Genomic DNA, 23,966 nt, shown 5'->3' with positions numbered 1-23,966 from the left:
AGAAAAAGACCTTGGGGTGACAATTACCAATGACCTATCGCCAGAGAGACATATAAACAAAATAATTGGAGAAGTATTGAACTTATTGAGGAACATAAGAGTGGCGTTCGTATATCTAGATGAAGAAATGATGAAGAAAATAATTACTGCAATGATAAGACCGAGGCTTGAATATGCAACAATACAGTGGGCTCGAACTTAAAGAAACACATAAGGAAACTAGAGAAAGTACAGAGGGCTGCAACAAAATGGTGCCTGACTTAAGAGATTTGACTTATGAAGACAGACTGAAAAGAATGCACTTCCACACACACACACACACACACACACACACACACACATGATTTTAAGAAAAACACACACAGCATAGCTCTTTTCCGTATGTTACAATTAGGTAAATACAATTAGGTAACATACACACACACACACACACACACACACACACACACACACACACACACACACACACACACACACACACACACACACACATATAATTTGCTAAGGAATATTGGAGTAGCATTTCACTACATGGACAAAGAAATGATGAAGAAATTGATAAGTACTATAATAAGACCCAGATTGGAATATGCAGTAGTGTGGACCCTCATAAAAGAAACACATAAGGAAATTGAGAGGCTACAAAAATAGCTACAAGAATGGTTCCAGAATTTGAAGGGATGACATATGAGGAGAGACTAAAGGCTATGGATCTACCAACCCTGGAACAAAGAAGGGAGAGAGGAGACCTCATACAAGTTTATAAATTGATCAATGGAATGGACCAAGTGGATAATGAGAAACTGATCTTGAGAGAAGAATATGACATCCGAAGCACAAGATCGCATAGTAAAAAGCTGAGAAAAGGAAGATGTCTGAGAGATATTAAATATAGTTTCCAGCAGAGATGTATTGAGACGTGGAACAGTTTAAATGAAGAAGTAGTGTCTGCAACTAGTGTGCATACTTTTAAAGTAAGATTGGATAAGTGTAGATATGGAGACGGGGCCACATAAGCATAAAGCCCAGGCCCTGTAAAACTACAACTAGGTAAATACAACAATCATGGCGTCCAAGCCCAGGACTTTGAAGGGTTCGTGACTACTCCAAGAGGACTGGAGAAATTAGATATGGATGCAAGAATTCAGGCATTAGAAAGTAAGTTCCTAAACATTTTTTCCATAGAAGAAAAACTGGATAGAGTCATAGCTGAGAACGATTCCTTAAAAAAAGAAATCAATTTGTTAACGATAGAGAACAAAGAGCTATTGAGAGAAAAAGTGGAAATGGAGAAAGAAAACCAACAACTAAGGAAACAATGTGACGAGATGAAGGCTAAACTCCTAGAAATGGAGAAGAAAATATCCGAAGGGGACTTGAGGAAGGAGGAATGCCTTAACCTAATTGATGCCAGGATGAAAGAAGTGAACCATGAACATCAGGAGGTACAAAGGTCATTTAGGGAGATAGTGAAAAAGCAGGAAGAAGAAAATAAAGTGATTACGCAGAGTGAAATGGTAAAGGCACTAAAGGAAAATGAGTATATGGTGAGAGATATTGCTGAAAAGAAAAAATGCATGATCATAACAGGATTGAGGGAGGAAACTAACAGGCGACTTTGCAGGGCGTTTTGGTGATAAATTGAGCGAGGGAAGACGAGCTGCTGCTGACGCTGTTAGTTTTGAACAGGGGGAGTGAGTGGTGCATGTGTTGTCCACCAAAGATGCTGGTGTATTCAAAAGCCTGTCAGCTTGCGTGATACTACGGGCCTTTCAAACTTGGAAAAATTACCTGGATAAAACTTCGTTAAAGCGAGTTTGGTGTTCGTTAAACGAGCAGATGGTAGCAAAATGAAACCTTCTTTGTAGTGAAATTTCGTTGTGTAAACCTTCGTTAAGCAGGGCTTGCCTGTATATCTGAAATGTTCATGAATCAAAACCATTTTCACCCTAGGAATCAATATAAAACAGATTAATCTATTCCTATACTCCAAGGCTACGCTTGAGAGAATCACTTGGCAGACACCCCACGGTTCCTGCAGCATGTATGTATCCTCAAACAAATGCTTTCGTGCACCTGTCAGCTGGAACAAACAAAGGATCGTTGTTGCTATAGTAACAGCATCTAACTGACACTAAGGCAGAGCATGCTGATCTTCTTGATGATGTTCATCATGCATCAAAAACTGTCCTGGAGATGATGCACATCTGTGTTGTGATCAGCTATGATATCAAATATGGTGGCCCAAACAAATATCTCACTGAATCTCATGACTCCCAAGACTTGTCATACCAGCAAAAGCATCTTCAAAATAATTTTTTTTTTGTGTTCCATATTTGTAATAAAGTTCTTATTTACTGTTTATCGTCATGTGGATTGAACAATACTATTATTTTTAATATGCTTTGCATGTATGGCTTTCCTTGTTTGTATTGTAATATGCTTAGGCTTCTTAACACCATTATCACTAACATATTTTACTATCTTGGGAAGCATATTAAGGGCCAATTTAATGTAAAAAGAAAAAAAAAAAAAGAGGTACCACAAGAAAAACTGTTTATGGTGTGGTACCATGAGAACAACTGATACTCAGTGCAATGCCATCTCTTGCCAAAGACAGCAACTCTGTTTGTGGATAAAATTTTTGTTTTGGACGAAGAAATTTGTTAAGAAATTTGGTTTGTCAACCGATTTATTTTTATAGTGGGGGATTTTGGGATCTAAGTTCCACTGTATACATTAGTCAAAAATGTATTTATCTAATAAGACCAAAGATTTGAAAAAGATGAGTGTGAAGTTATCCTGTGTAATTGTGATTTATATGGAGAGATTTCATGGTTTAGCAATATTTGAAAGTTCTTGAAAGTTGTGTTTATGTACTTTCAAGTACCATCCACTTCATCATATTTTCCTTTTGCATCAGATCTTTTGTCCACCAGTTTTCTTTATTCTCAACTCTATATTCCATCTGTACTTTTTGTTCCTACCTTCCCATTTCCTGTGGTTCCCCACTAAGGACTGTGGTGGTGTTGCAGGAGGGTGAAGCGCACGAATAAGGAAGAAAATATGTGGGACTGCAGTGTCTGCACCTATCGAAATTCCCCAGAGGCCTTCAAATGTCTTATGTGTGATGTACGAAAAGGAACATCTACAAGGTGAGTCTCTAGCTTGATATACTTTCTTTTTATTCCAGTAATCTGACTTTTTTTTTCTCTTAAGCTGCCCTCTTGCTTTTTATCCTGTTTATGTGATTTAAGATCTTGGAACTTCAGCATTTGGTTATCATAACATTAGTGTCTGAATAGAAATTTGAATTACAGTAAGTTTATTCTTTACTGAGCATTCAGGTGTGTCACCCTTAGGGATTTGGTTTTCTATTGCCCTATCAAATCTACTTTTGTTGTGCCTGTGATGATTTGAAAATAAGCTTTATTAAAGCTCCTCTGTTTCCTTTCCTTCTATTTTTTTTAATCAAAGCTCATTCTTGCAATGTCAAAGCACATAAATGAATGCAGCAGAGATGTGGGAGAGGAAATTTTCATTATAGGTGGTATCCAAATAAAGTGATCTTCGTCACTTCCCTTCACCTGACCTACCATGGGTAGTCATTGTATGATCTTCACAAAGTCAAAGTCATGGTATATACACTTAAGTCATTGGTATTATTCTCAAAGAAATTAAACATTCATTGTATTTTACCTCAGGAATAAGAAATTAATGTATTCAGATTAATCTTGAACCAATGAATAGTTGATATATTAGACAGAAAGATTTTGCAGAACAGTAGTGAGGAAAATTTTCAAGGGATCATGCCTAAACTCTTAGTATAGATTTGATATACCATAGTACTTCAGATGATACCAAATTATCTGAAGACAGCAACATTGATTTCAACAGTATATACATTACATTAGAAGTATTGTTACAAAGTACTTTTTTTTTTTTTTTTTTTTTACATCCTGAATAAGTGATTGAACATATCATCCTCTATGTGTGAAGGTTAGATAGCTTTATATCAACTCTTTCTCTTTGAAAAAGAAAAAGTTGTATATTTTATTTTAGTTTTCCTTTCAAAATTTTTTTTCTTGTTCAGTTTTCATTTAATATTTTTCTATTTAAGAGGAGACAGCTGGAAAAAAAAGGCTCTCTTGGTTGCCAGTCCCCATAGAGGTCCTATAGAGTAAACCAAAAGAAAGGGATAAATGTCTTGAGACTCTCCTCTTGAAAGAAGTCTAGTCATAGGAAGTTGGAAATACAGACACAGGTAGGCAGTTCCAGAGTTTATCAGAGAAAGGTATGAATGATTGAGAGTACTGGTTAACTCTTGCATTAGGGAGTTGGACAGAATAGGGGTGAGAGGTAAAAGAAAGCCTTGTGCAGCAAGACTGCAGGAGGGGAGGTATGCAGTTTGTAAGATCAAAAGGACAGTTACCATGAAAATAGCAGTAGAAGATAGCAAGAGATGCAACATTCTGGAGGTGAGAAAGTGGTTGAAGATAGTCAGTCAGAGGAGGGGAATTGATGAGACGATAAGCTTTTGATTCTACCCTATTTAACCCTCAAATGGAAATGCCCAATTTGACTCACACTAATTGTATCCTGACTCCATTTGGACCCACAGCAAAAATATTGAAAAAGAAAATATATGGATTATCTTTATTGAGTTACACTTGATCAGATTTGAAAAAGAAAACATCTTCTAGAACAATGAAAGTAAAAACAAACACATTTATGTTCATATTTAATTTTCATGATTTATTAAAAAAAAAGTAAAAAGAAAAAAAAGTGACTGCCATATAGTGTATAAATAAGAATTCTTTTGAAATAAAAGTAAAAAAAAAAAATTCTAACTAAAATGGTTACTCTTTTTAAGAAATAATGTATGATTCCTAATTAGCTTCCCAATTATGGTGCTCTGACTTAATGAAAATGAAAAATTTTTGTTGTTCATTTTGATAAATAAACAGGTATATAAACAAATAAACAACATGCATGCACGCAACATGGTTTTTCGTGATAATCTTTGCTTGAACATGTTACTAAAACCATTATTTCAAAATTATTTATAGATTGTATGCTCTGCATCCTAATTGTGGTGCTCTGAACAAAAGAAAGTGTCTTACTGATTCCTGAAAATTTTGATTATCTATAAATAACCAAGTCAGCTTTGACTGGCTGATAGGCTTCAATGAATGTTATTGCACCAGTTTTTCAGCCAACAGCTGCTGTATTCTCTCATCACACAATCCACAGGGATGCAACGTGTCAAATTTACCTATCAAAGATACCAGAAAAAAATAAAAATAAAAACTATTACACACATGTAGATTGAGAGAATATCTCTACCTGACTCTTATCAAATCCCAGCAAACATATTTAGCATGAGTTAGAGGTATTACGGCCCTGTATACCACATGGAACCTGCATGGAGACTCACGAGGTGTTACTGCCTAGAGTGGTGTCATAGGGTGGGTAAGGCGACATGCCTCCTGGCATATGCCTCCCATAATCGATGATTAATGATATCATATATACAGGCCTATAAACAATGTTTTCCCCCCCTATGTATGTTCAGGAGTTAATATTTCACAAACAGACTTTGTAGGTCCACCTGGTGTCACAGCCTTTACCTAGGAAGGATAGAGCATTGCCAGCAAGGAGCCCAGTTGTCCTCCTTTAGATCTGATCACCAACAGACACTCGACTCACACCCATACACCTTGGAGCCAGGTGCAGGTGAAAAATGGCGTGCTTTTTTAAAACCACTAACTTGTGGCTCCAGATGGAGTCATGTTCCCGTTTAAGGATTAATAGAACTGTGTGAGTGAACCTCTCTCCACCATGCATGCAAAGAGTATTACCATGCATGGGCAGATGAGGCCCTTGTAAAGAGTAAGCAGTTGGGGGGTGGTGAGAAAAATTGGCAGAGACACCTCAGAATGTTTAACTTCATGTAAGCTATTTTTAGCAAGAGATGATGAGATGTATAGTTTCCAGTGTAGGTTATGAGTAAGGAAAAGGCTGAAGGTATTCATGGGGGTGTATGAGACTGTTAAAGGTGAACAGCAGACCCGTCACGTTTGACTTGAATATTTATTTCATTCGGTCAACAACCTGTGAGAACACAGTTACGTCAACAAGTACACCGGCAGTTACAAAATCATTTCAACAACGTTTACAATGACATTTCAGCTTAATTGCTACAATGATAACTTGTCTTAATACCAGAATTACTTTATCTTTACTCATATCTCAATCACGCCTCCTACGTAACACCATCTAGGAGCGAATTATGACTAACACAACATAGGCACAAACAGCAGTCATCAAGGTGTTATCATATCATTTTCATTACTCGTACATGTGAACGACCAAAGGGGGATGACAGCTAACTTACGTGTTTGGGGTCTTCTATAAGACAAGGGTGAGCTCGACCTTCCTCGCCTTCACCACACCTCACCTTCCTCTGTGGGGTCGAAACATAGTCTGCCCCTTCCTGAGGTGCTGGGGTGTAATCTGGGGCCTCGTTCCTTTGTCATCATCAGGAACTCTCTATGTTCTTATCTGTCCCGAGCGCCCTCGCGACCCCTAGGGTCGTACTCTCTCCGTCATGTAGGCCCAGCTCAGCATCCCTTCCATTAACGGCCGACAGTTTTGTAAACACATGTGATGTATACTTCTCACCTTTACTCCTATATGTACTCATTATGTACTATCCTTGTGATGCTGCTCCACATTTTACTTTTAATCCAGTACCTCAAACTTACGCATGCTTTGTTTCTGCGCCACGGCGATAACACTCCCCCTGTCGGGCTTCGCCCAAAATACCTTCAGAGGCTCCCGACCCCTTCCAGCAGACAGAGTTTTGCAATTGGGCGCACCAATACTGACTCCTTTGTCTGCACTTTGGCCTTTCGCACAAGGCTGTCTGCGCTAGGCATTGTTTTGAGGACTCTCCCTAATAACCACTGACTTCTTGGGAGGGGGTGTCCTGCTATGATGACCACATCACCGACTTTCAGGTTGTGGTGGCTCTTAATGGCTTTCTGCCTCCAGCGCAGGGTTGGTAAATACTCCTTCACCCATCGTTTCTAGAACTGATCTGCCAGGAACTGTGCATGTTTCCATCGCCTTCGGTATGTCTTTGCCACCGATATGTCATCCCTGGGCGTTGGCGTATTGCCTTCCAGTCGGAGAAGTTGGAGGGGTGTGAGTGCTTCTAGATCTTTCGGGTTGTCTGAGACTGGGGTGAGGGGTCGCCCATTTATTATCTCTTCCACGATGCAGAAAAAGGTGGAAAGTCATTCATCATCAAGTATCTGATTACCAACCACCGCCAAGAGCACCTTCTTTACAGTGCGGATTTGACGTTCCCAGACTCCACCCATGTGAGGGGCTGCAGGTGGGATGAACTCCCATTCTATCTCTCGTTGTAGGAGTTTATCTCTTATCCGTTTGCTGTCATTCCAAATGTTCTTTGCCTCCCGCAATTCTCTGTGAGCGTCAACCAGGTTCGTCCCATTGTCAGACCTCAGGCGTCTTGGGGTTCCTCTGCGGGAACTCAATCTGCTTAACATGTTGATGAATGAGTCTGCGTCCAGTGATGGGAGAACTTCCAAGTGTATGGCACGAGAGGTCAGGCATGTGAAGAGACAACCCCATCCTTTTGCTCGTGTCGGGCCTCGTTTCACTATGAAAGGTCCGAAGCAGTCTGTTCCCATATAAGTGAATGGCCTCTCTCCTGGTATGAAGCGATCCTCAGGCAGGTTTGCTTGCCTCTGCTCTAGCGGTTTCCACTTACATCGTCGGCAGATCACACACGTGCGGAGGATCTTGTCGATAGTAAGGCGTCCTTTCGGTATCCAGTAGTCCTCTCGCAACACGGCCAAGGTGTGTTCTCGCCCAGTGACCAGACCTTATTGAGTGTCGTTCCTGATTATGAGCTCCGTGATAAATCCGTCTTTAGGGAGCAAGATGGAGTTCTTGTGGTCTGGATGGAGGATAGCATAGTCTAGTCTACTCCCTACTCGTAACAGTCCTTCGTTATCTAGATAAGGCTCCAGTCTATACAAAGGGCCAGTAGTAATTTGTCGCCCCCTTTTCAACATGCTCACCTCTTGAGGAAAGCGTCTTAGTTGTGTAGCCTGTAGAATTGCCAGACGAGCCTTTTCCATATCTCCTACTGACAACTGGCCTTTGTCACATGCAGTCTTGTTGGATCTTGCTACGCACCATTGTATGAATCGTCTGAGCCATGCAAACGGTTTTCCGTAACCGATACCACGATGAGTACTGCACCCACAATGTCTTTATGATGTCACTATCCCTTCCTGCTGCTGTAAATGCCAGGAGTCTTAGGAACAAGAAGGACGAGTTATCTAGTTATATAGTTGAGGAGGGCCTAGATGTTGTATGTGTCACAGAGGCATGGGTAAATGAGGAAAAGTTTAGGGAAAATAGGAAAGAATATGAAGTAGATGGATACATTATGTATTTACACCAGAGAATTGGTAGGATAGGCGGAGGAGTAGTTATTTATGTAAAAAAAATCCTTCATTTCCAGTCAGGTTAATGGTATTAAGGTAGATAACAGAGTAGAGTCCTTATGGCTGGATGTTAGAGTAAACAAAAGTAAGGTTATTAGAGTAGGAGCTTTTATAGGCCACCTAACCAGTCAGCAGATGTAGACAACCTTATGGTAGATGAGATAAATAGGGGTGTACTAGTCAGACAATTATCTTAGGGGATTTTAATCTTAAATCAGTAAACTGGGAGAGGATGGTAGGAGATGCTAGTGAAAATAAGTTTATGGAAAGTTTTCAGGATAACTATTTAGTGCAGATGGTAGATAAACCTACTAGGGGGAGGAAGGTTTTAGACATAGTACTAACAAATATTGAGCATTGTTTAAAGGAAGTTGAGGTAGGAGAGACTTTAGCAAACAGTGACCATCATATAATTAGATTTATCATTAATTCCAGTAGGGATAATATAGTGAATAAGACTAGAGTCCCAAACTATCAGAAAGGCAATTATGGTAGGTTACGTCAGTTATTAGGAGAGGTAAACTGGGAAGATAGTTTTGGAAATAAAACTGCACAGGAGATGTGGGATATTTTTAAGGTTGTAGTAAAGGGTATAGTGATGCAGTGTATCCCTTACAAAGATATAAGGCAGAGAAACAGGAAGCCATTATGGTGGACTCATGAGATAGGTAGCCAGATCAGAGAGAAGAAGAGAGGGCATACAGAGATTTGCAGAAAAGTGGGGAAGATGTAGATTTGATTAGGTACAGACAGGGGGGGGGTGATTTGAGTAAGGTTATAAAAAAAAGTAAAAGGCAGGCAGAGATAAAACTAGCTAGAGCTGGGAATAAAGATCCCAAAAAATTATATAGTTATTACAAGGTCAGTGATAAAAGAAATAAGGATAGGATTGGACCACTCAGAAAAGATGGTGTAGTAGTGGATCAAAATGAAGACATAGTAGAATTATTGAATGAACAATTTTCTTCAGTATTTACTAGGAAAGAATAGGAAATCCTGTTACAAACAGTGCGACGAGTAGTTTAAGAGCTTTAGAAAATATTGATATAAAACCAGGAATTATTAGGAAATTTATTCTTGAACTAGACGATAGGAAAGCCAGTGGTCCTGATGAGCTACATGCCAGAGTACTTAGGGAGGGTGTAGACAGTATTTCTGAAGCACTTAAGTTAATCTTTGAAAGATCACTTAGGTTTGCTGAGATACCTCAGGACTGGAAGTTAGCTAATGTTACTCCAATATTTAAAAAGGTAGGAAGGATGATGCGAATAATTATAGACCGATCAGTTTAACTAGTATAGTATGTAAGATACTAGAGAAAATCATTAAGGGTAGTATTTGGGAGCATTTAAATGAGAATAGATTAATTAGAGATACCCAACATGGCTTTAGATCAGGAGGTCCTGTCTTACAAATTTGCTCGATATCTTAGAATATATTACCAAGGAGTTAGATGATGGAAATAGCATAGATGTTATATATCTAGATTTTAGCAAGGCATTTGATAAGGTACCGCATAGGAGGCTAGTGTACAAATTGAGACTACATGGGATAGGGGGTAGGTTAGTTGATTGGATTAGTGAATGGCTTTCTGATAGGAAACAGAGAGTAGTATTAAATGGGGCAATGTCTGAGTGGAAGGAAGTGGTTAGTGGGGTACCCCAAGGATCAGTGCTAGGACCTCTTCTTTTCTTGGTGTACATTAACGATTTAGATATAGGAATTAGTAGCAAAGTATCAAAGTTTGCAGATGATACTAAGATAGCATGTGCAGTACAGGGTGAAAAGGACAATTACAGAATACGAGACCTGGACAGGCTGATAGCATGGGCAGACAGGTGGCAGATGGAGTTTAATTCTGATAAGTGTCAGGTTATGCATTTAGGTAAAGACAACACAAACTTTAACTATGAGATGGAGGGATGTTGGCTAGAGGCAGTAGAGGAAGGAAAGGATTTAGGAGTAGTGATAGACAGGACTATGAAATTTTCAAAGCAATGTTTAGAAGCAAGAAATAGGGCAAATAGGATCCTGGGTTTTATAAATAGAAATGTTAGTTATAAAAGTAAGGAAGTGGTGCGTAGCTTATATAATTCCTATGTTAGGCCCCATTTAGAGTATTGCATACAGGCCTGGTCACCCCACTATAGGCAGGATATCAACATGTTAGAAGCAGTTCAGAGAAGAGCAACTAGGATGATACCAGCATTAAAGCGCCTGGAGTATAGAGATAGATTAAAGGAATTAAACATGTTTTCATTTGAGAGGAGATGTATAAGAGGGATATGATAGAGTTATTTAAAATGTTTTCAGATACAAACTACATAGATGTGAGATCTTTCTTTACCTTAGAGGAGGAAATAGGACTAGAAATCATGGCAGGAAGATTAGAAAGCAAGGCTGCAGGTTAGATATAAGAAAATATTTCTTTAGTCATAGAGTGGTAGACTTCTGGAATGCATTGCCAGAGACGGTTGTAAATAGCACTAGTTTGACAATGTTTAAAAACAGATTAGATAAGCACTTAAATTTATTAGATTTATAATTATGTATAGCACTGCATGATAGTTTTATAAGAAATTTACTATAGTTAAATAAGACATGATCCCCATGTATGGGGACCACAAATTGTAGAGGATTTCGCTGCAGGACTTAGCCCTGTTAATGGGCCAAATATTTAGAATTAGTATATAATGTATTGTGTACTTGTAAGTGTATCTTTAAGTACTGATGACGAGGTCGCTGTGCGACAGATACAGGATAACCTAGATGGGCCCTGGTGGCCCTTTGTTATCCTATTATTTATGTTATGTTATGTAACATATGGAAGTTTTCTTCACTTCCGGGTCATCAGCCGTAATATCTGGGATTGTTAGTGTTGTCTGTGGCCAATCTTCTTCCTTCAAGGCGAGGAATGTGGGGCCTTGGATCCATCGACACTCATTATGCAGTTCACTTCCCAGTATTCCACGGCTAGCATCATCTGCTGGATTGAGTGTCGACCTAACGTGGCGCCATTGACAGATGTTTGAGTATTCACTTATGGTAGCCACTCTGTTGGCTACGAAGGTGTGGAAGCGTCTCTCAGTGTTTCGTATGTATTGAAGAACTGCCATGCTGTCCGTCCAAAACACCGAGTCCACCATTTCGATGTCTAGTTCTTCTTTCAATTGTCTGTCAGTCCGAGCTGCCATCATAGCTGCACATAATTCTAATCGCGGAATTGTCTGTTGCCTCATTGGTGCTAGTTTAGCTTTGCCGAACAGAAAGGTTACGTGGTGGCGTCCGTTTTTGTCCGTCAGTCTCAGGTAGGACACTGTTCCATACGCCTGTTGTGAGGCATCACAGAAATGATGTATTTGAGCTGTATGTAGAGGTGATATCCTCTCTGGCCAGTAGCACCTTGGGATCCGGACTTCTTCTCACCCATTCCAATCGCCCAGCCATTTCAGAGGTTCGTCCCATCCTGCTTGTCTTCTACATTCATCTTGGAAAATCAATTTCGCTCTGATGAGCACAGGAGCCAAGACACCCAAAGGGCCATATATAGAAATAATCATGCTTAAAAGACCTCGCTTCGTTTCCGGTTTTCGTGGCGTTTGGGCTCGAACAGCAAGTTCTTCTGCCTCTAGGTCCCAAGGATTCCCAGCGCCCTCTTAGAGGGTAGTCGGCCGTCCTTGAGGGTGATCCCTCTCACTCCTGCAGCCCTCTCTGTTTGAGGTATGGTGTTGAGTACTGAATTATCATTGCAGATCCATTTTGTCAGCCTGAAACCTCCTTTACTCAAGACTCGTCGCAGTTGATGTGTCACCTTTATGGCTTTGTCCAGAGAGGGTACCGAGATTAGGAGATCGTCGACATAAAGGCTGTGTCTGGCACGTTCAACGTCTTCAGTGACCTCTTGCTCATAATCTTTGAACGTCTTCTGGAGTGCATATCCAGCACAAGACGGACTAAACTCCACCAAAGAGATGTACTATCATCCGGTAGGTGGCGGGTTCTCGTGTACAGTCACCATCCATCCACCAAAGGAACCGGAGGACATCACGATCTTCCGGCACCACCTTCACTTGATGAAACATAGATTCAGTGTCAGCCATGAGAGCTATCTTATGGTGCCGAAGCCTAAGAAGGACGCCCGTCAGCTTGTTGTTGAGGTCCGGCCCTTGCATTACTTGGCTATTTAAGGAGATGGAGTGGTAGGTCACCGCACAATCGAATACTATCCTCACCTTCCCTGGTTTGTTCTGGTTCAGGACTGGGTGATGAGGTAAGTACCAGATCTTTCCGGGCCTTCCTGTCTGTGTAGGCCGTGGAAGCCTTTCTGCGTAACCTGCTTCTACTAACTGGCGCATTTCTTTGTCGTATTTATCAAGTAGGTTTGGGCGTTGTTGAAGACGCTTCATAAGCCCTCGCAAGCGGTGTACAGCGAGTTCCCTGTTGTCCGGTAGTGCTGAAGTGTAAGAGGGGCGAGTGGCTACGACTGCAACCTTCAACTCCGCATGGTTCACGTAGCCAACACTCCGACATGCGGTGACCTTGTCGAAGACAGGCATAACATCATCTTTCGTCTCTGATGTATGTTGATCTCGCCTTTACTGACATCCCAAGGAATGCTCGACACCCGTGCAGAGAGTGTGCATCCTCACACAAAGGACATGTATCCGTATTTCGTCCTTCTTCCTTCGTTACCATCGTTAAACTGATCTGCTTCCTCTTTTGGGAGGGGAAGGATGCGGCACCTTTATTTTGACTCTCGCTCATCATGTCTTTCATCTATAGCTTAGCCGTCGTCCGTGACCTAGTCAGCATGTCCTGAAGGAAGCTCTGTAACCATTCTACACCTGGGAAAGCTCCACAATTGTTCTTTGCGTAAGCATACACTTGTGCGTTGTATTCGTCTCTCAGTTTACCCTTGAATCTTTCGGCAATGTGACACATTGCATCGTTACAAGATCATGTGTCAAGTGGGCAAGATTTTGGGTCTCATGTAGATCCATGCTTGGGCCATAGCGGACCCTTTGAGTAAGTTCTCGAACATACGTCTACGTATCACCGTGTGCTTGATCTAACACTTCAAGGGCTTGTCTATAGCCTTCCTTTGGATCTCGTACACGCCTTTTTCCGTGTAGAGCTTCTTTGACAGGTCCCTCGTAGGCCTCAATGAGCAGTCTGAGCTTCGTTCTATCCGATACGGCAGCGGCATCCACGTAGTCCAGAAAGGCTTCTTTAAACTGCCAATAGTCACCACAATTTCCCCCTGTAAACCTGGGGTTCGGTAGGCATTGCAGTTTCATAGTGCTCATCATTTCTTTCACGTCAATCCTAACGGTTTTAATGGACTGCGATATGCTCTGCTCGCCGCTTGTTCCCATTTCATTCTCCCTTTCTCCCTTACATAGCTCCAGTGACAGGCCACTCCCTCGTGGACCATCACACCTCTGCACCGGGTGACGTATAGGAATGACTCCAGAAGGTCCATTCTCCAGCTCTTCCCTTGTCCTTCCTTGGTCGTTGTCACTCTCCCCCTGGTTGAGTTCCTCCCCCTGCTTCTGCACCAAGGCTCCTCCTTGTCCCTCATCGGGAGTAACTCTGCTCGTTAGCGCTAGTCCACCAAGTTCCTTAAAGCGTTCCATGAACGTTTGTGCTTGTCTCATCATTTCTTCCATCTGTTCGTATATCTGTCGATACCGTTCATTAATTGTGCTGGCTTCTCCACCTGCCTCCCATTGTTTGAGAGGCAGCTGTCTGGGATCATCTGACGTGGCTATAACGTTGATATGTTCCAGTTCTTCAGGGGCAGTTACAGGAGAATCTTGCGTGCTCTTGGTCGTGACCTCGTTCAGTGGTGTTTCGTTGTCCATCTTTGTTCCTTAAACCTGAGTGGGAGTCTGTGGCTCTTTGCTTTGGCACTTCGATGGTTCTCCTTTCAGCTATATTGAGCTATATTGAAGCCGCCCTGTTCCGTCTTTGCAGCTGTGTTGAAGCTACTTAGACCGTCTTTGAAGCTATATTGAAGCCGTTTTTATCGTCTTTGAAGCTATATTGAAGCTACTTATATCGTCTTTGAAGCTGTACTGAAGCAACTTTGAAGCTGTACTGAAGCAACTGCTGTACTGAAGCAACTTTGAAGCTGTACTGAAGCAACTTTGAAGCTGTACTGAAGCAACTTTGAAGCTGTACTGAAGCAACTGCTGTACTGAAGCAACTTTGAAGCTGTACTGAAGCGAGACCGACACCTCTCTGCCGAGGCTGTCGCTGAAGCCGTTCTGAAGCCTTCTCAACAGAATTCTTCTCGTTACCTCTCAGCTGTCTGACGTTTAATGTGGCCCACGAATAACTTATCGTACGATGGCACGTGGTGGGAGGGTGATTACGCCACTGAGAGGAAAAAACCCCGACATTCACATTATAGTGCAAGCTTTGGGGAAAAACTCCTTAACGTGATCACGATCGCCACTGCCGGTGCACCATCGTGTGCAGACATTGATTGGCAATAAAGTTTAATACTACGGGGGCCACAATAAATCAACCAGACGCTTAAGAATTACGTGGATCCCACTCTTGCACCTTCCACACTGCTGTCTGCTGTCAACGTCTCCCTCGTTCCTTCCGTGTCGTGGGAGTTGTGAAAACTAGCTCAACAAATAACGTCCCGTATAGCCCACTAATTTCACAACAAGCACTACCAAGTTATCACTCTTACCACCATACGCGTATCACTATACTTTGACCTTGCATCGACATCTCAAGCAATTAAGGTACAACCAATTCCGGCTAATAAATGTTCACACTTGCACTCGCTTGTCAACTAGAGTCACCCGGCGTGCCTCGCCAGTCTCCGCCCACGCAATGTATACGTACGCACTAACACACTCACTCCTCAGTTACCGTGTGAGGGAGAAGGACCCGCTCCTCCGCCTCGCACCGATCGCCAGCAAGGGTGTAGCGGTGACGAGCCCTTCACTCGCTCATCACTCCCTGCCCCGAACACAACTTAACTTCCCCGCTCTCCTCCGCGGATGGGTGGCACGGTTCGTGCCCGCTCTACTCGCGCTGGGGCACACCGACGCCCGGCCGGGTCCGAACCTCCCCGGTCTGGCGCGACACACACACACGCACACGCAGCTCACTGGTCCTCTGCTGTTCTCGAAGGCGCTCCGGGCGAGAAACAATGAAGACTCCACGTTTTTTACTGTTAAAGGTGAACAGCAGACCCGTCACGTTTGACTCGAATATTTATTTCATTCGGTCAAAAACCTGTGAGAACACAGTTACGTCAACAAGTACACCGGCAGTTACAAAATCATTTCAACGACGTTTACAATGACAATTCAGCTTAATTGCTACAATGATAACTTGTCTTAATACCAGAATTACTTTATCTTTACTCATATCTCAATCACGCCTCCTACGTAACACCATCTAGGAGCGAATTACGACTAACACAACATAGGCACAAACAGCAGTCATCAAGGTGTTATCATATCATTCTCATTACTCGTACACGTGAACGACCAAAGGGGGATGACAGCGAACTTACGTGTTTGGGGTCTTCTATAAGACAAGGGTGAGCTCGACCTTCCTCGCCTTCACCACACCACACCTTCCTCTGTGGGGTCGAAACGTAGTCTACCCCTTCCTGAGGTGCTGGGGTGTAATCTGGGGCCTCGTTCCTTCGTCATCATCAGGAACTCTCTATGTTCTTATCTGTCCCGAGCGCCCTCGCGACCCCTAGGGTCGTACTCTCTCCGTCATGTAGGCCCAGCTCAGCATCCCTTCCATTAACGGCCGACAGTTTTGTAAACACATGTGATGTATACTTCTCACCTTTACTCCTATATGTACTCATTATGTACTATCCTTGTGATGCTGCTCCACATTTTACTCTTAATCCAGTACCTTAACCCCTAAAGGGCCGGAGGCGGCTATAGCCGCTTTTCCACGGAAGGGCCGGAGGCGGTTATAGCCGCTTTGCTTTTTTCGCGCTAAATTTACTTACTTTTCGATAATTTTCGATGGCCATTCATTGCCAACACTGCCAGAGATATGTTTAGGCTACTGCTTCAGAATCTTGCCCGCTCTCACGATGGACAGGCGTACTGACACGGATTCTGACGCGTCCGATTTCATGCCAGACCCTGCCGAGCCCAGCACCTCAACGCCTAGACATATTCCGCCCAAGCTCGACCACGTGCTTCACTTCTTAGCGACAGCAGAATACTACGGAACTCAATAGAACTGTCTCCTCGTACTTATCAAGTGATCCCGAGGAACTTGAACTAAGTGACGTGAGCATAGAGAATGAAGGTAGTGAAGATACAGATACAAGTACAAATGATTCTGATTTTGCTCAATCAACACCTGAAGCAGCTTCAGAAGAACCTGCACGTCCTTTTACATCTACTGTGAGGACAGTCGCTGTTGATGATTACATAGAGAAAGCTTAGAGTATTGACTATATATAAGAATTAGAGCATGGGGGCATCCGTTTTCATTACGCACTAGTCAAGGCCACACAAGCGAAACGAGCAGAGCGGGCAAGAGCCTCGCTAACTCAAAAGTCTCTCCTCTTCAACTCAATATTTCTCCAAAACCACAGCACATAGAAACGTTTTCATGCAATAATTAAAAAGAAGAAGAGTTGATGATGACTATGACGACAAAGTAATTTGTTATTGCATTGTAGTTCAGCAGAATCAAGTGTGTGAATATAGGCTATTTTCGGTGTTTGGTGCTGAGGTGCCAGTCCTGTGGATGTTGTAGATGACCACCCAGGCCGGCCCTTTAGGGGTTAAACTTATGCATGCTTTGTTTCTGCGCCACGGCGATAACAGAGACCCTTGTAAAGAGTTAAGGAGGGGGTGAGAAAAATTGGCAGAGATGCCTCAGAATGCCTAACTTCATAGAAGCTGTTTTAGCAAGAGATGAGATGTGAAGTTTCCAGTTTAGATTAGGAGTAAAGGACAGTTTGAGGATATTCAGTGTAGAAGATGGGGTCAGTTGAGTGTCATTGAAGAAGAGAGGATAGTTGTCTGGAAGGTTGTGTCAAATTGATAGATGGAGGAATTGAGTTTTGAGGCACTGAACACGACTAAGTTTTCTCTGCTCAATCAGAAACCTTATAAAAATCTGAAGTCTGACATTTTGTGGCTTCCCTGTGTGATATATTGATTTCCTGAAGGGTTGGTCATCTCTGAAAAGACGTGGAAAGGTGGTATCATCAGCGTAAGAGTGCATAGCATAAGAAGTTTGGTTGAGAAATCATTAATAAATAATAGGAAGAGAGTGGGTGATAGGACAGAACCTTGAGGAACACCACTAATGATAGATTTAGGAGCACTTATAGAATGGAATGGTTGGAGAGGAAACTTGAGAGAAAATTGCAGAAAAAGGAAAGAAGCCATAAGAAGTTAGTTCTGAGATTAAAGCTATTAGACATATCAAAAGCTTTTGATATGTCTAATGCAACAGGAAACATTTCACCGAAATCACTGAAAGACGATGATCAGGACTCGGTAAGGAAAGCCAGATCACCAGTAGAGTGGCCTTGACAGAAGCCATACTTGTGATCAGATAGAAGAATGTGTAGGAACAGATGTTTAATAATCTTCCTATTGAAGATAGATTAAAAATTTTACACATGCAAGAGTAGTAGGGTAGTAGTATGAGAGATTAGAATGGTCATCTTTTTTAGGAACAGGAAAACTTCCAGCAAGAAGGAAAGGTAAAAGTCAATAGACAGAGGGGTTTAAAGTCAAATGGTATCTAAGAGTTTGTTACTCAGGTCATATGGTCCACAAGTCAATTGAAACTCTAGACAGTTCATTACCAAGTCAGTTGAGACCCAAGATAACTGGTCCCCAAATCAGTTGAGACTCAAGACAATTGGTCCCCAAAGTTACTAAGTACCTTTGTTCATTCTCACTCAGTGAGTCAGTGTACTTAGTATATACCCAAAGAAATGTGTGTGTGTGTGTGTATGTGTATTTACCTAGTTGTATTTACCTAGTTGTAGTTTTACAGGGCCTGGGCTTTATGCTCGTGTGGTCCCGTCTCCATATCTACACTTATCCAACTTTTCTTTAAAACTATGCACACTCGTTGCTGACACCACTTCTTCACTCAAACTGTTCTACGTCTCAACACATCTTTGTGGGAAACTATATTTTTTAACATCTCTCAGACATCTTCCCTTTCTCAGCTTTTTACTATGTGATCTTGTGCTTCAAATGTCATATTCTTCTCTCAGGATCAGTTTTTCATTATCCACTTGGTCCATTCCGTTCATCAATTTATAAACTTGTGTCAGATACCCTCTCTCCCTTCTCTGTTCCAGGGTTGGTAGATCCATAGCCTTTAATCTCTCCTCATATGTCATCCCTTCAAATTCAGGAACCATTCTTGTAGCCATTTTTTGTAGTCTTTCCAACTTCCTTATGTGTTTCTTTTTGTGAGGGGTCCACACTACTCCTGCATATTCCAATCTGGGTCTTATTATAGTACTTATCAATTTCTTCATTATTTCTTTGTCCATGTAGTGAAATGCTAATCCAATATTCCTTAGCAAATTATATGTCTCTGAAAATTCTATCAATATGGCTTACCGGTTGATTGTTTTCTTTCATCGTCACTCCTAAGTCCTTTTCCTTTTTTACTTTCTCCAGTTCTACTCCATCTCCCCATCTTATAGATTCCCACAGGTCATCTTTCACTCTTTCCCATTTCCATGACATGGTTTTTGTCCACAATGAATTCCATTTCCCATTTTTTACTCCATTCCCAGATCTCATTTAGGTCTTCCTGCAGTATTTCACAATCCTCTTTTTGATTTATAACTCTGCACAATTTCATATCATCTGCAAACAGATTTATGTAGCTGTTTACTCCTTCTGGCATGTCGTTTATATATATGAGGAAAAGTATTGGTGCTAATACTGACCCCTGTCGCACTCCGCTTTGTACTGCTCTCCAATTGGACTTCATATCTTTAACTACCATCCTTATTTCTCTCCCCCTCAAATAATTTTCCATCCATCTCAATGTGCTTTCATTAAAGCAACACTTCTCCTCTAACCTCCACAGTAATCTTGCATGTGGCACTTTGTCAAATGCCTTTTTTAAATCCAAATAAATACAGTCAACCCATCCCTCTCTCTCTTGTACTCTATCAACTATTCTAGAGTAGAAACTCAGTAAATTAGTTACACACGACCGTCTTTTTCTAAAACCAAATTGGCTATTTGATATTAATTTGTTGTCTTCAAGGAACTCGATCCATTGTTTCTTTATTAATCTTTCACACATCTTGCATATTACACTAGTTAGTGATACCGGTCTGTAATTTAAAGGTTCTTCCTTCCTTCCACTCTTAAGTATGGGAACCACCTCAGCTTTTTTCCATTCTACTGGTACTGTTCCATTTTCTATTGAGCATTTGCCAGTGTGTGTGTATTTACCTAGTTGTATTTACCTAGTTGTAGTTTTACAGGGCCTGGGCTTTATGCTCGTGTGGCCCCATATCCATATGTGTGTGTGTGTGTGCATGTGTTTATTTTACCTTGTTATATTTACCTAGTTGTATTGTACAAGGTTCAAGCGGGGCTCATAGTGTCCTGTCTCCATATCTCCATTTATCTAATTTTTCCTTAAAGTTATGCACATTATGTGCTGTAACAACTTCATTATCCAATGCATTCCATTTTTCCACCGATCTGTGTGGAAAACTGTATTTTCCAATATCCTTCACACACTGCCTCATCCTGATCTTTTTTTCATGTCCTCTTGTCCTTCCATCTTCTGTCAACAGCACCAGATCTTCTTTGTCTATCTTTTCAATATCATTTACTATCTTATACATTGTTATTAGGTCCCCACGTTCTCTTCTATCTTGTAAGGTTGGCAATCCTATTTCCTTCAGTTGTTCTTCATGTTCTTTAATTCTAGCACTATCTTTGTAGCAATCCTCTGTATCCTTTCCAATTTTCTTATATCTTTTTAGAGCTCGGAGACCATACCACTGCTGCATATTCCAGCCGTGGACGTATCATGCTTGTGATGATTTTTTTCATCATATCTTTATGCATTTAATTAAATGCCACTCTTATATTAGTCAACATTTTATGTGATAGTCCAAATATCTTGCTTATGTGTTTTTCAGGGCTGAGATTTTCCTGTATGATCACTTCCAGATCTTTTTCCTCTTTAGTCTTCATTATTTGTTCCTCTCTCATCAAATAGTTCCATACTAGTCTTCTCTTACTCTTTCTTAGTTCCATTATGTGACATTTCTTGGCATTAAACTCTAATTTCCACTTCATGCTCCACTCATAGATCTTGTTTATATCTTCCTTCAACAGCAGACAGTCCTCTCTGATTTTGATAACTCATAGCAGCTTTGCATCATCAGCGAACAAGTTTATCCCAATGTGAATGTCGTTTACATAAATATGAAACATAATGCGGGCTAACACTGACCCTTGTGGCAATCCGCTAGTTACTTTACCCCAAGATGAGTATGTATCTCTGATCACAGTTTTCTTTTCCCTATCCTTCAAATAATCTCTTGTCCATTCAAGCAAAGTTCCTCACAGTCCTCCTATGCTCTCTAGTTTCCAAAGTAGTCTTCTGTGAGGGACTTTATCAAAAGCCTTTTTAATATCCATTTATACTGTGTCTACCCATGCAGCTCTGTTTTCAAGTCCTGCAATAACTCGAGTAGAAGCTTGATAAGTTTGATACACATGACCGCTCTGTCCTGAACTCAAATTTCTGTTCAATATGACTTGCTCCTCTTCTAGAAATTTAAGCCATTTTTCTTTGATAATTATATCACATAACTTCCCAAAGACACTTGTAAGTGACACTGGTCTGTAGTTTAGTGGTTCAATTGCCTCTCCTCCTTTAAATATCAGTATTACATTGGCTCTCTTCCATTCTAGCGGAACTTTCCCTTCATTTATTAAACTTGTAATTATTTCCCAAATTGGCTCCAGTAGTTGCTCTTTACATTCTTTTAACACCCAGCCTGATACACCATCTAGCCCCCATTGCTTTTCTGACTTCCAATTTATCCAATAATCTTCTAATATCCTCGTTGCGCACTGCGATCTCCTGTAATCCTTGGCAATCTCACATCCTATTAAGTTCTGTGAAATCATCTGCAGTGAATGCCGTTTTGAAGCTCTCATTCATTATTTCACACATTTCCTTCTCTGTTTAGTATTTCTTCCTTTCTTTAATTATTTTTTCAATTGTTTCCTTATTCTTTGTTTTGCCATTTATAAACTTGTAGAAAAGTTTGGGTAATCTTTGCTTTTATTTACTACATCTTTCTCAAAGTTTCTTTCTTCCTCTCTCCTTACTCTTAATATATTAATTTCTGGCATCTTTGTACTGGCGTCTGTTATAGTCATTTCTCTGCTTTATAAGTTTCTTCCACGCTTTATCTTTTGCATTTTTTGCTTATATACATCTAGCATTGTACCAAGCATGTATTTTTTTCTGAACTCTATAAACAGGTACAAACTTTTTTTATTCCTTCATTATATTTCTGTAAGAATATATCATATTTCCTTTGTACTGTCTTTCTGTACATAATATTACTCCACTCAATATCAGCAAAATGGATACTTAATTTTTCAAAATCTGCTCTTGCATAATTTAATTTCTATCCTTTACAGTCTTTTCTGTAACTTATCTCACCTTCTTCCTGAATTTGCATCCCTAATGTTACATGATCACTTCTCCCCATTGAACTAAGGTATTGTATGACTGGAGGGGGCTTTGGTTTCTTTGTGAAAACTAGGTCAAGCAACGATGGTACTTCTTCTCACTTGTACCTTGTTGACTTCTCCAGCCACTGGTCCATTGCATTAACCATAATTAACTGTAACACTTTCTCATTCCACTGCCCAGCATTATCCATTGCTTCTATCTCTCTCTAGTTTACTTTTTTACAGTTGAAGTCTCCAACTAAAAGTATTCTTCTATCTCTTATCATGTTAATCTAGGCACTTTATCACCTCTCTTTGTATATCTTTATGTCTTCTGTTCTTTTCTTTTCTTCAAATCTCCTGTTTTGATTGCTTCTCCCATTACTTCCACTTTGTCCTCACCATATTATATGCACATCCCCCACACATATATTATCATGAACCATTATTAGCACTCATCCTTCCCCTTTATCCTTCCTGTCCCTCCTCCAGGTATTATATCCCTCTTCTTTAATGTTGACATGGATCTCTCCTCTCAGTTTTGTTTCAATGATGCACATTACATCTGGCTTTTTTTCTTTCAAATAATCCCTAACTTACAATATGCTTGATAACAAGCCATCTATATTAGTATAAGTCACTCTTAATTTTATGCCTCCTCCTTGACCTCTTTCTTCCTTAGGTACCAGTTCTTTATCTCATATCCAGAACCCTCCAATAAAAATTCTTCTTCTCTATCTCTGTCCTTTTCTCATTTTTTTTTTCCTTAGCTTCACTTCTTAGCACTTTCTCATTTTCCCTTTCCTTTAAGTTCATATTTCTTTTTATCCATATATCTGTGTTCAACATCATCGGCCAGCTTCCCTTTCCTAACCGTAATTTCCTCTACAGCCACTTGAGATCTCATTCTCACCTTCATTGGTCTCCTACCCCCTTCATTGTATCTTCCTAGCCTGATCACTTCCTCTACCTCCTGGTCTAATTCTTGTGTGCTCTCTTGTACTCGTTTGATAACAGTTTTGGCCATTCTCTTTCTTCACATTCTCTCGTGAATTTATTTGGATTTTTCTTTTCCTTCATCACAAAAATCATGAAGCTTTTTTCTTGTCCACTGCATCCCGCATCAGATCTTCTTTCTCTTTAATAACTTCAATTATAGTGACTTGTGTTCTCCTGAATTTGTCTCTTTACAACCTCTGAAATTTTAAGTTTTTCCTCTTCTTGCTCCTGTTTCCATTAATTTCGTAGTTCCTTCAGCTTGTTACCACCCAATCCACCTTCTGCCCTGTCTGCATTACCGTCCTGCACTTTAACCTGCAAGCTCCTTAAGGAGCTTTTGTAATCTTGGCATGTGGCTTTTAGTACGTCATTTTGTTTCTTTATTTGTTGTATATCCTCTTTCACTTCCTGATTTAATTTGCTGACCTTCTCCCTTTCTACTAATTTCAATTTCAGGTCTGTGTTTTCCGTTATCAGCCGGTCCTGTTTATCCATTAGACTTGACATCACCTCCTTCATATACCTAAATTCCCTTTCTACGCTGATTAGCGATCTCATATTAACTCATTTGTCCCTGAATCATGAAAAATCGTTGTCCATAATATCATCCGTTAGTTTCCTTAGACCAACAGGAGTTTCCATGTACCGTTGATTTTCCCACGATGACGTTTTTTTTATTCCGCCATACGCTTGGCAGCACTTCTCT

General features: G+C 40.8%; 1 protein-coding gene across 3 annotated transcripts in view; it reads left to right on the top strand.

Moving 5' to 3' along the window:
- The window catches only part of LOC123500131 (YY1-associated factor 2-like), a 292,440-nt gene that overhangs the window by 162,737 nt on the left and 105,737 nt on the right, over positions 1-23,966 (top strand). For all 3 annotated transcript variants that reach the window (XM_045248796.1, XM_045248798.1, XM_045248797.1), the window contains one exon: positions 3,036-3,155. In XM_045248796.1, the coding sequence (XP_045104731.1) occupies positions 3,036-3,155 (120 nt within the window). The remainder of the gene's footprint in view (positions 1-3,035; positions 3,156-23,966) is intronic.

This window comes from Portunus trituberculatus, chromosome 50 (genome assembly GCF_017591435.1).
Source record: "Portunus trituberculatus isolate SZX2019 chromosome 50, ASM1759143v1, whole genome shotgun sequence".
Taxonomy (NCBI): Eukaryota; Metazoa; Arthropoda; class Malacostraca; order Decapoda; family Portunidae; genus Portunus; species Portunus trituberculatus.
The sequence above is the reverse complement of the archived record's forward strand: the minus strand, read 5'-3'. Positions and strand labels throughout refer to the sequence as shown.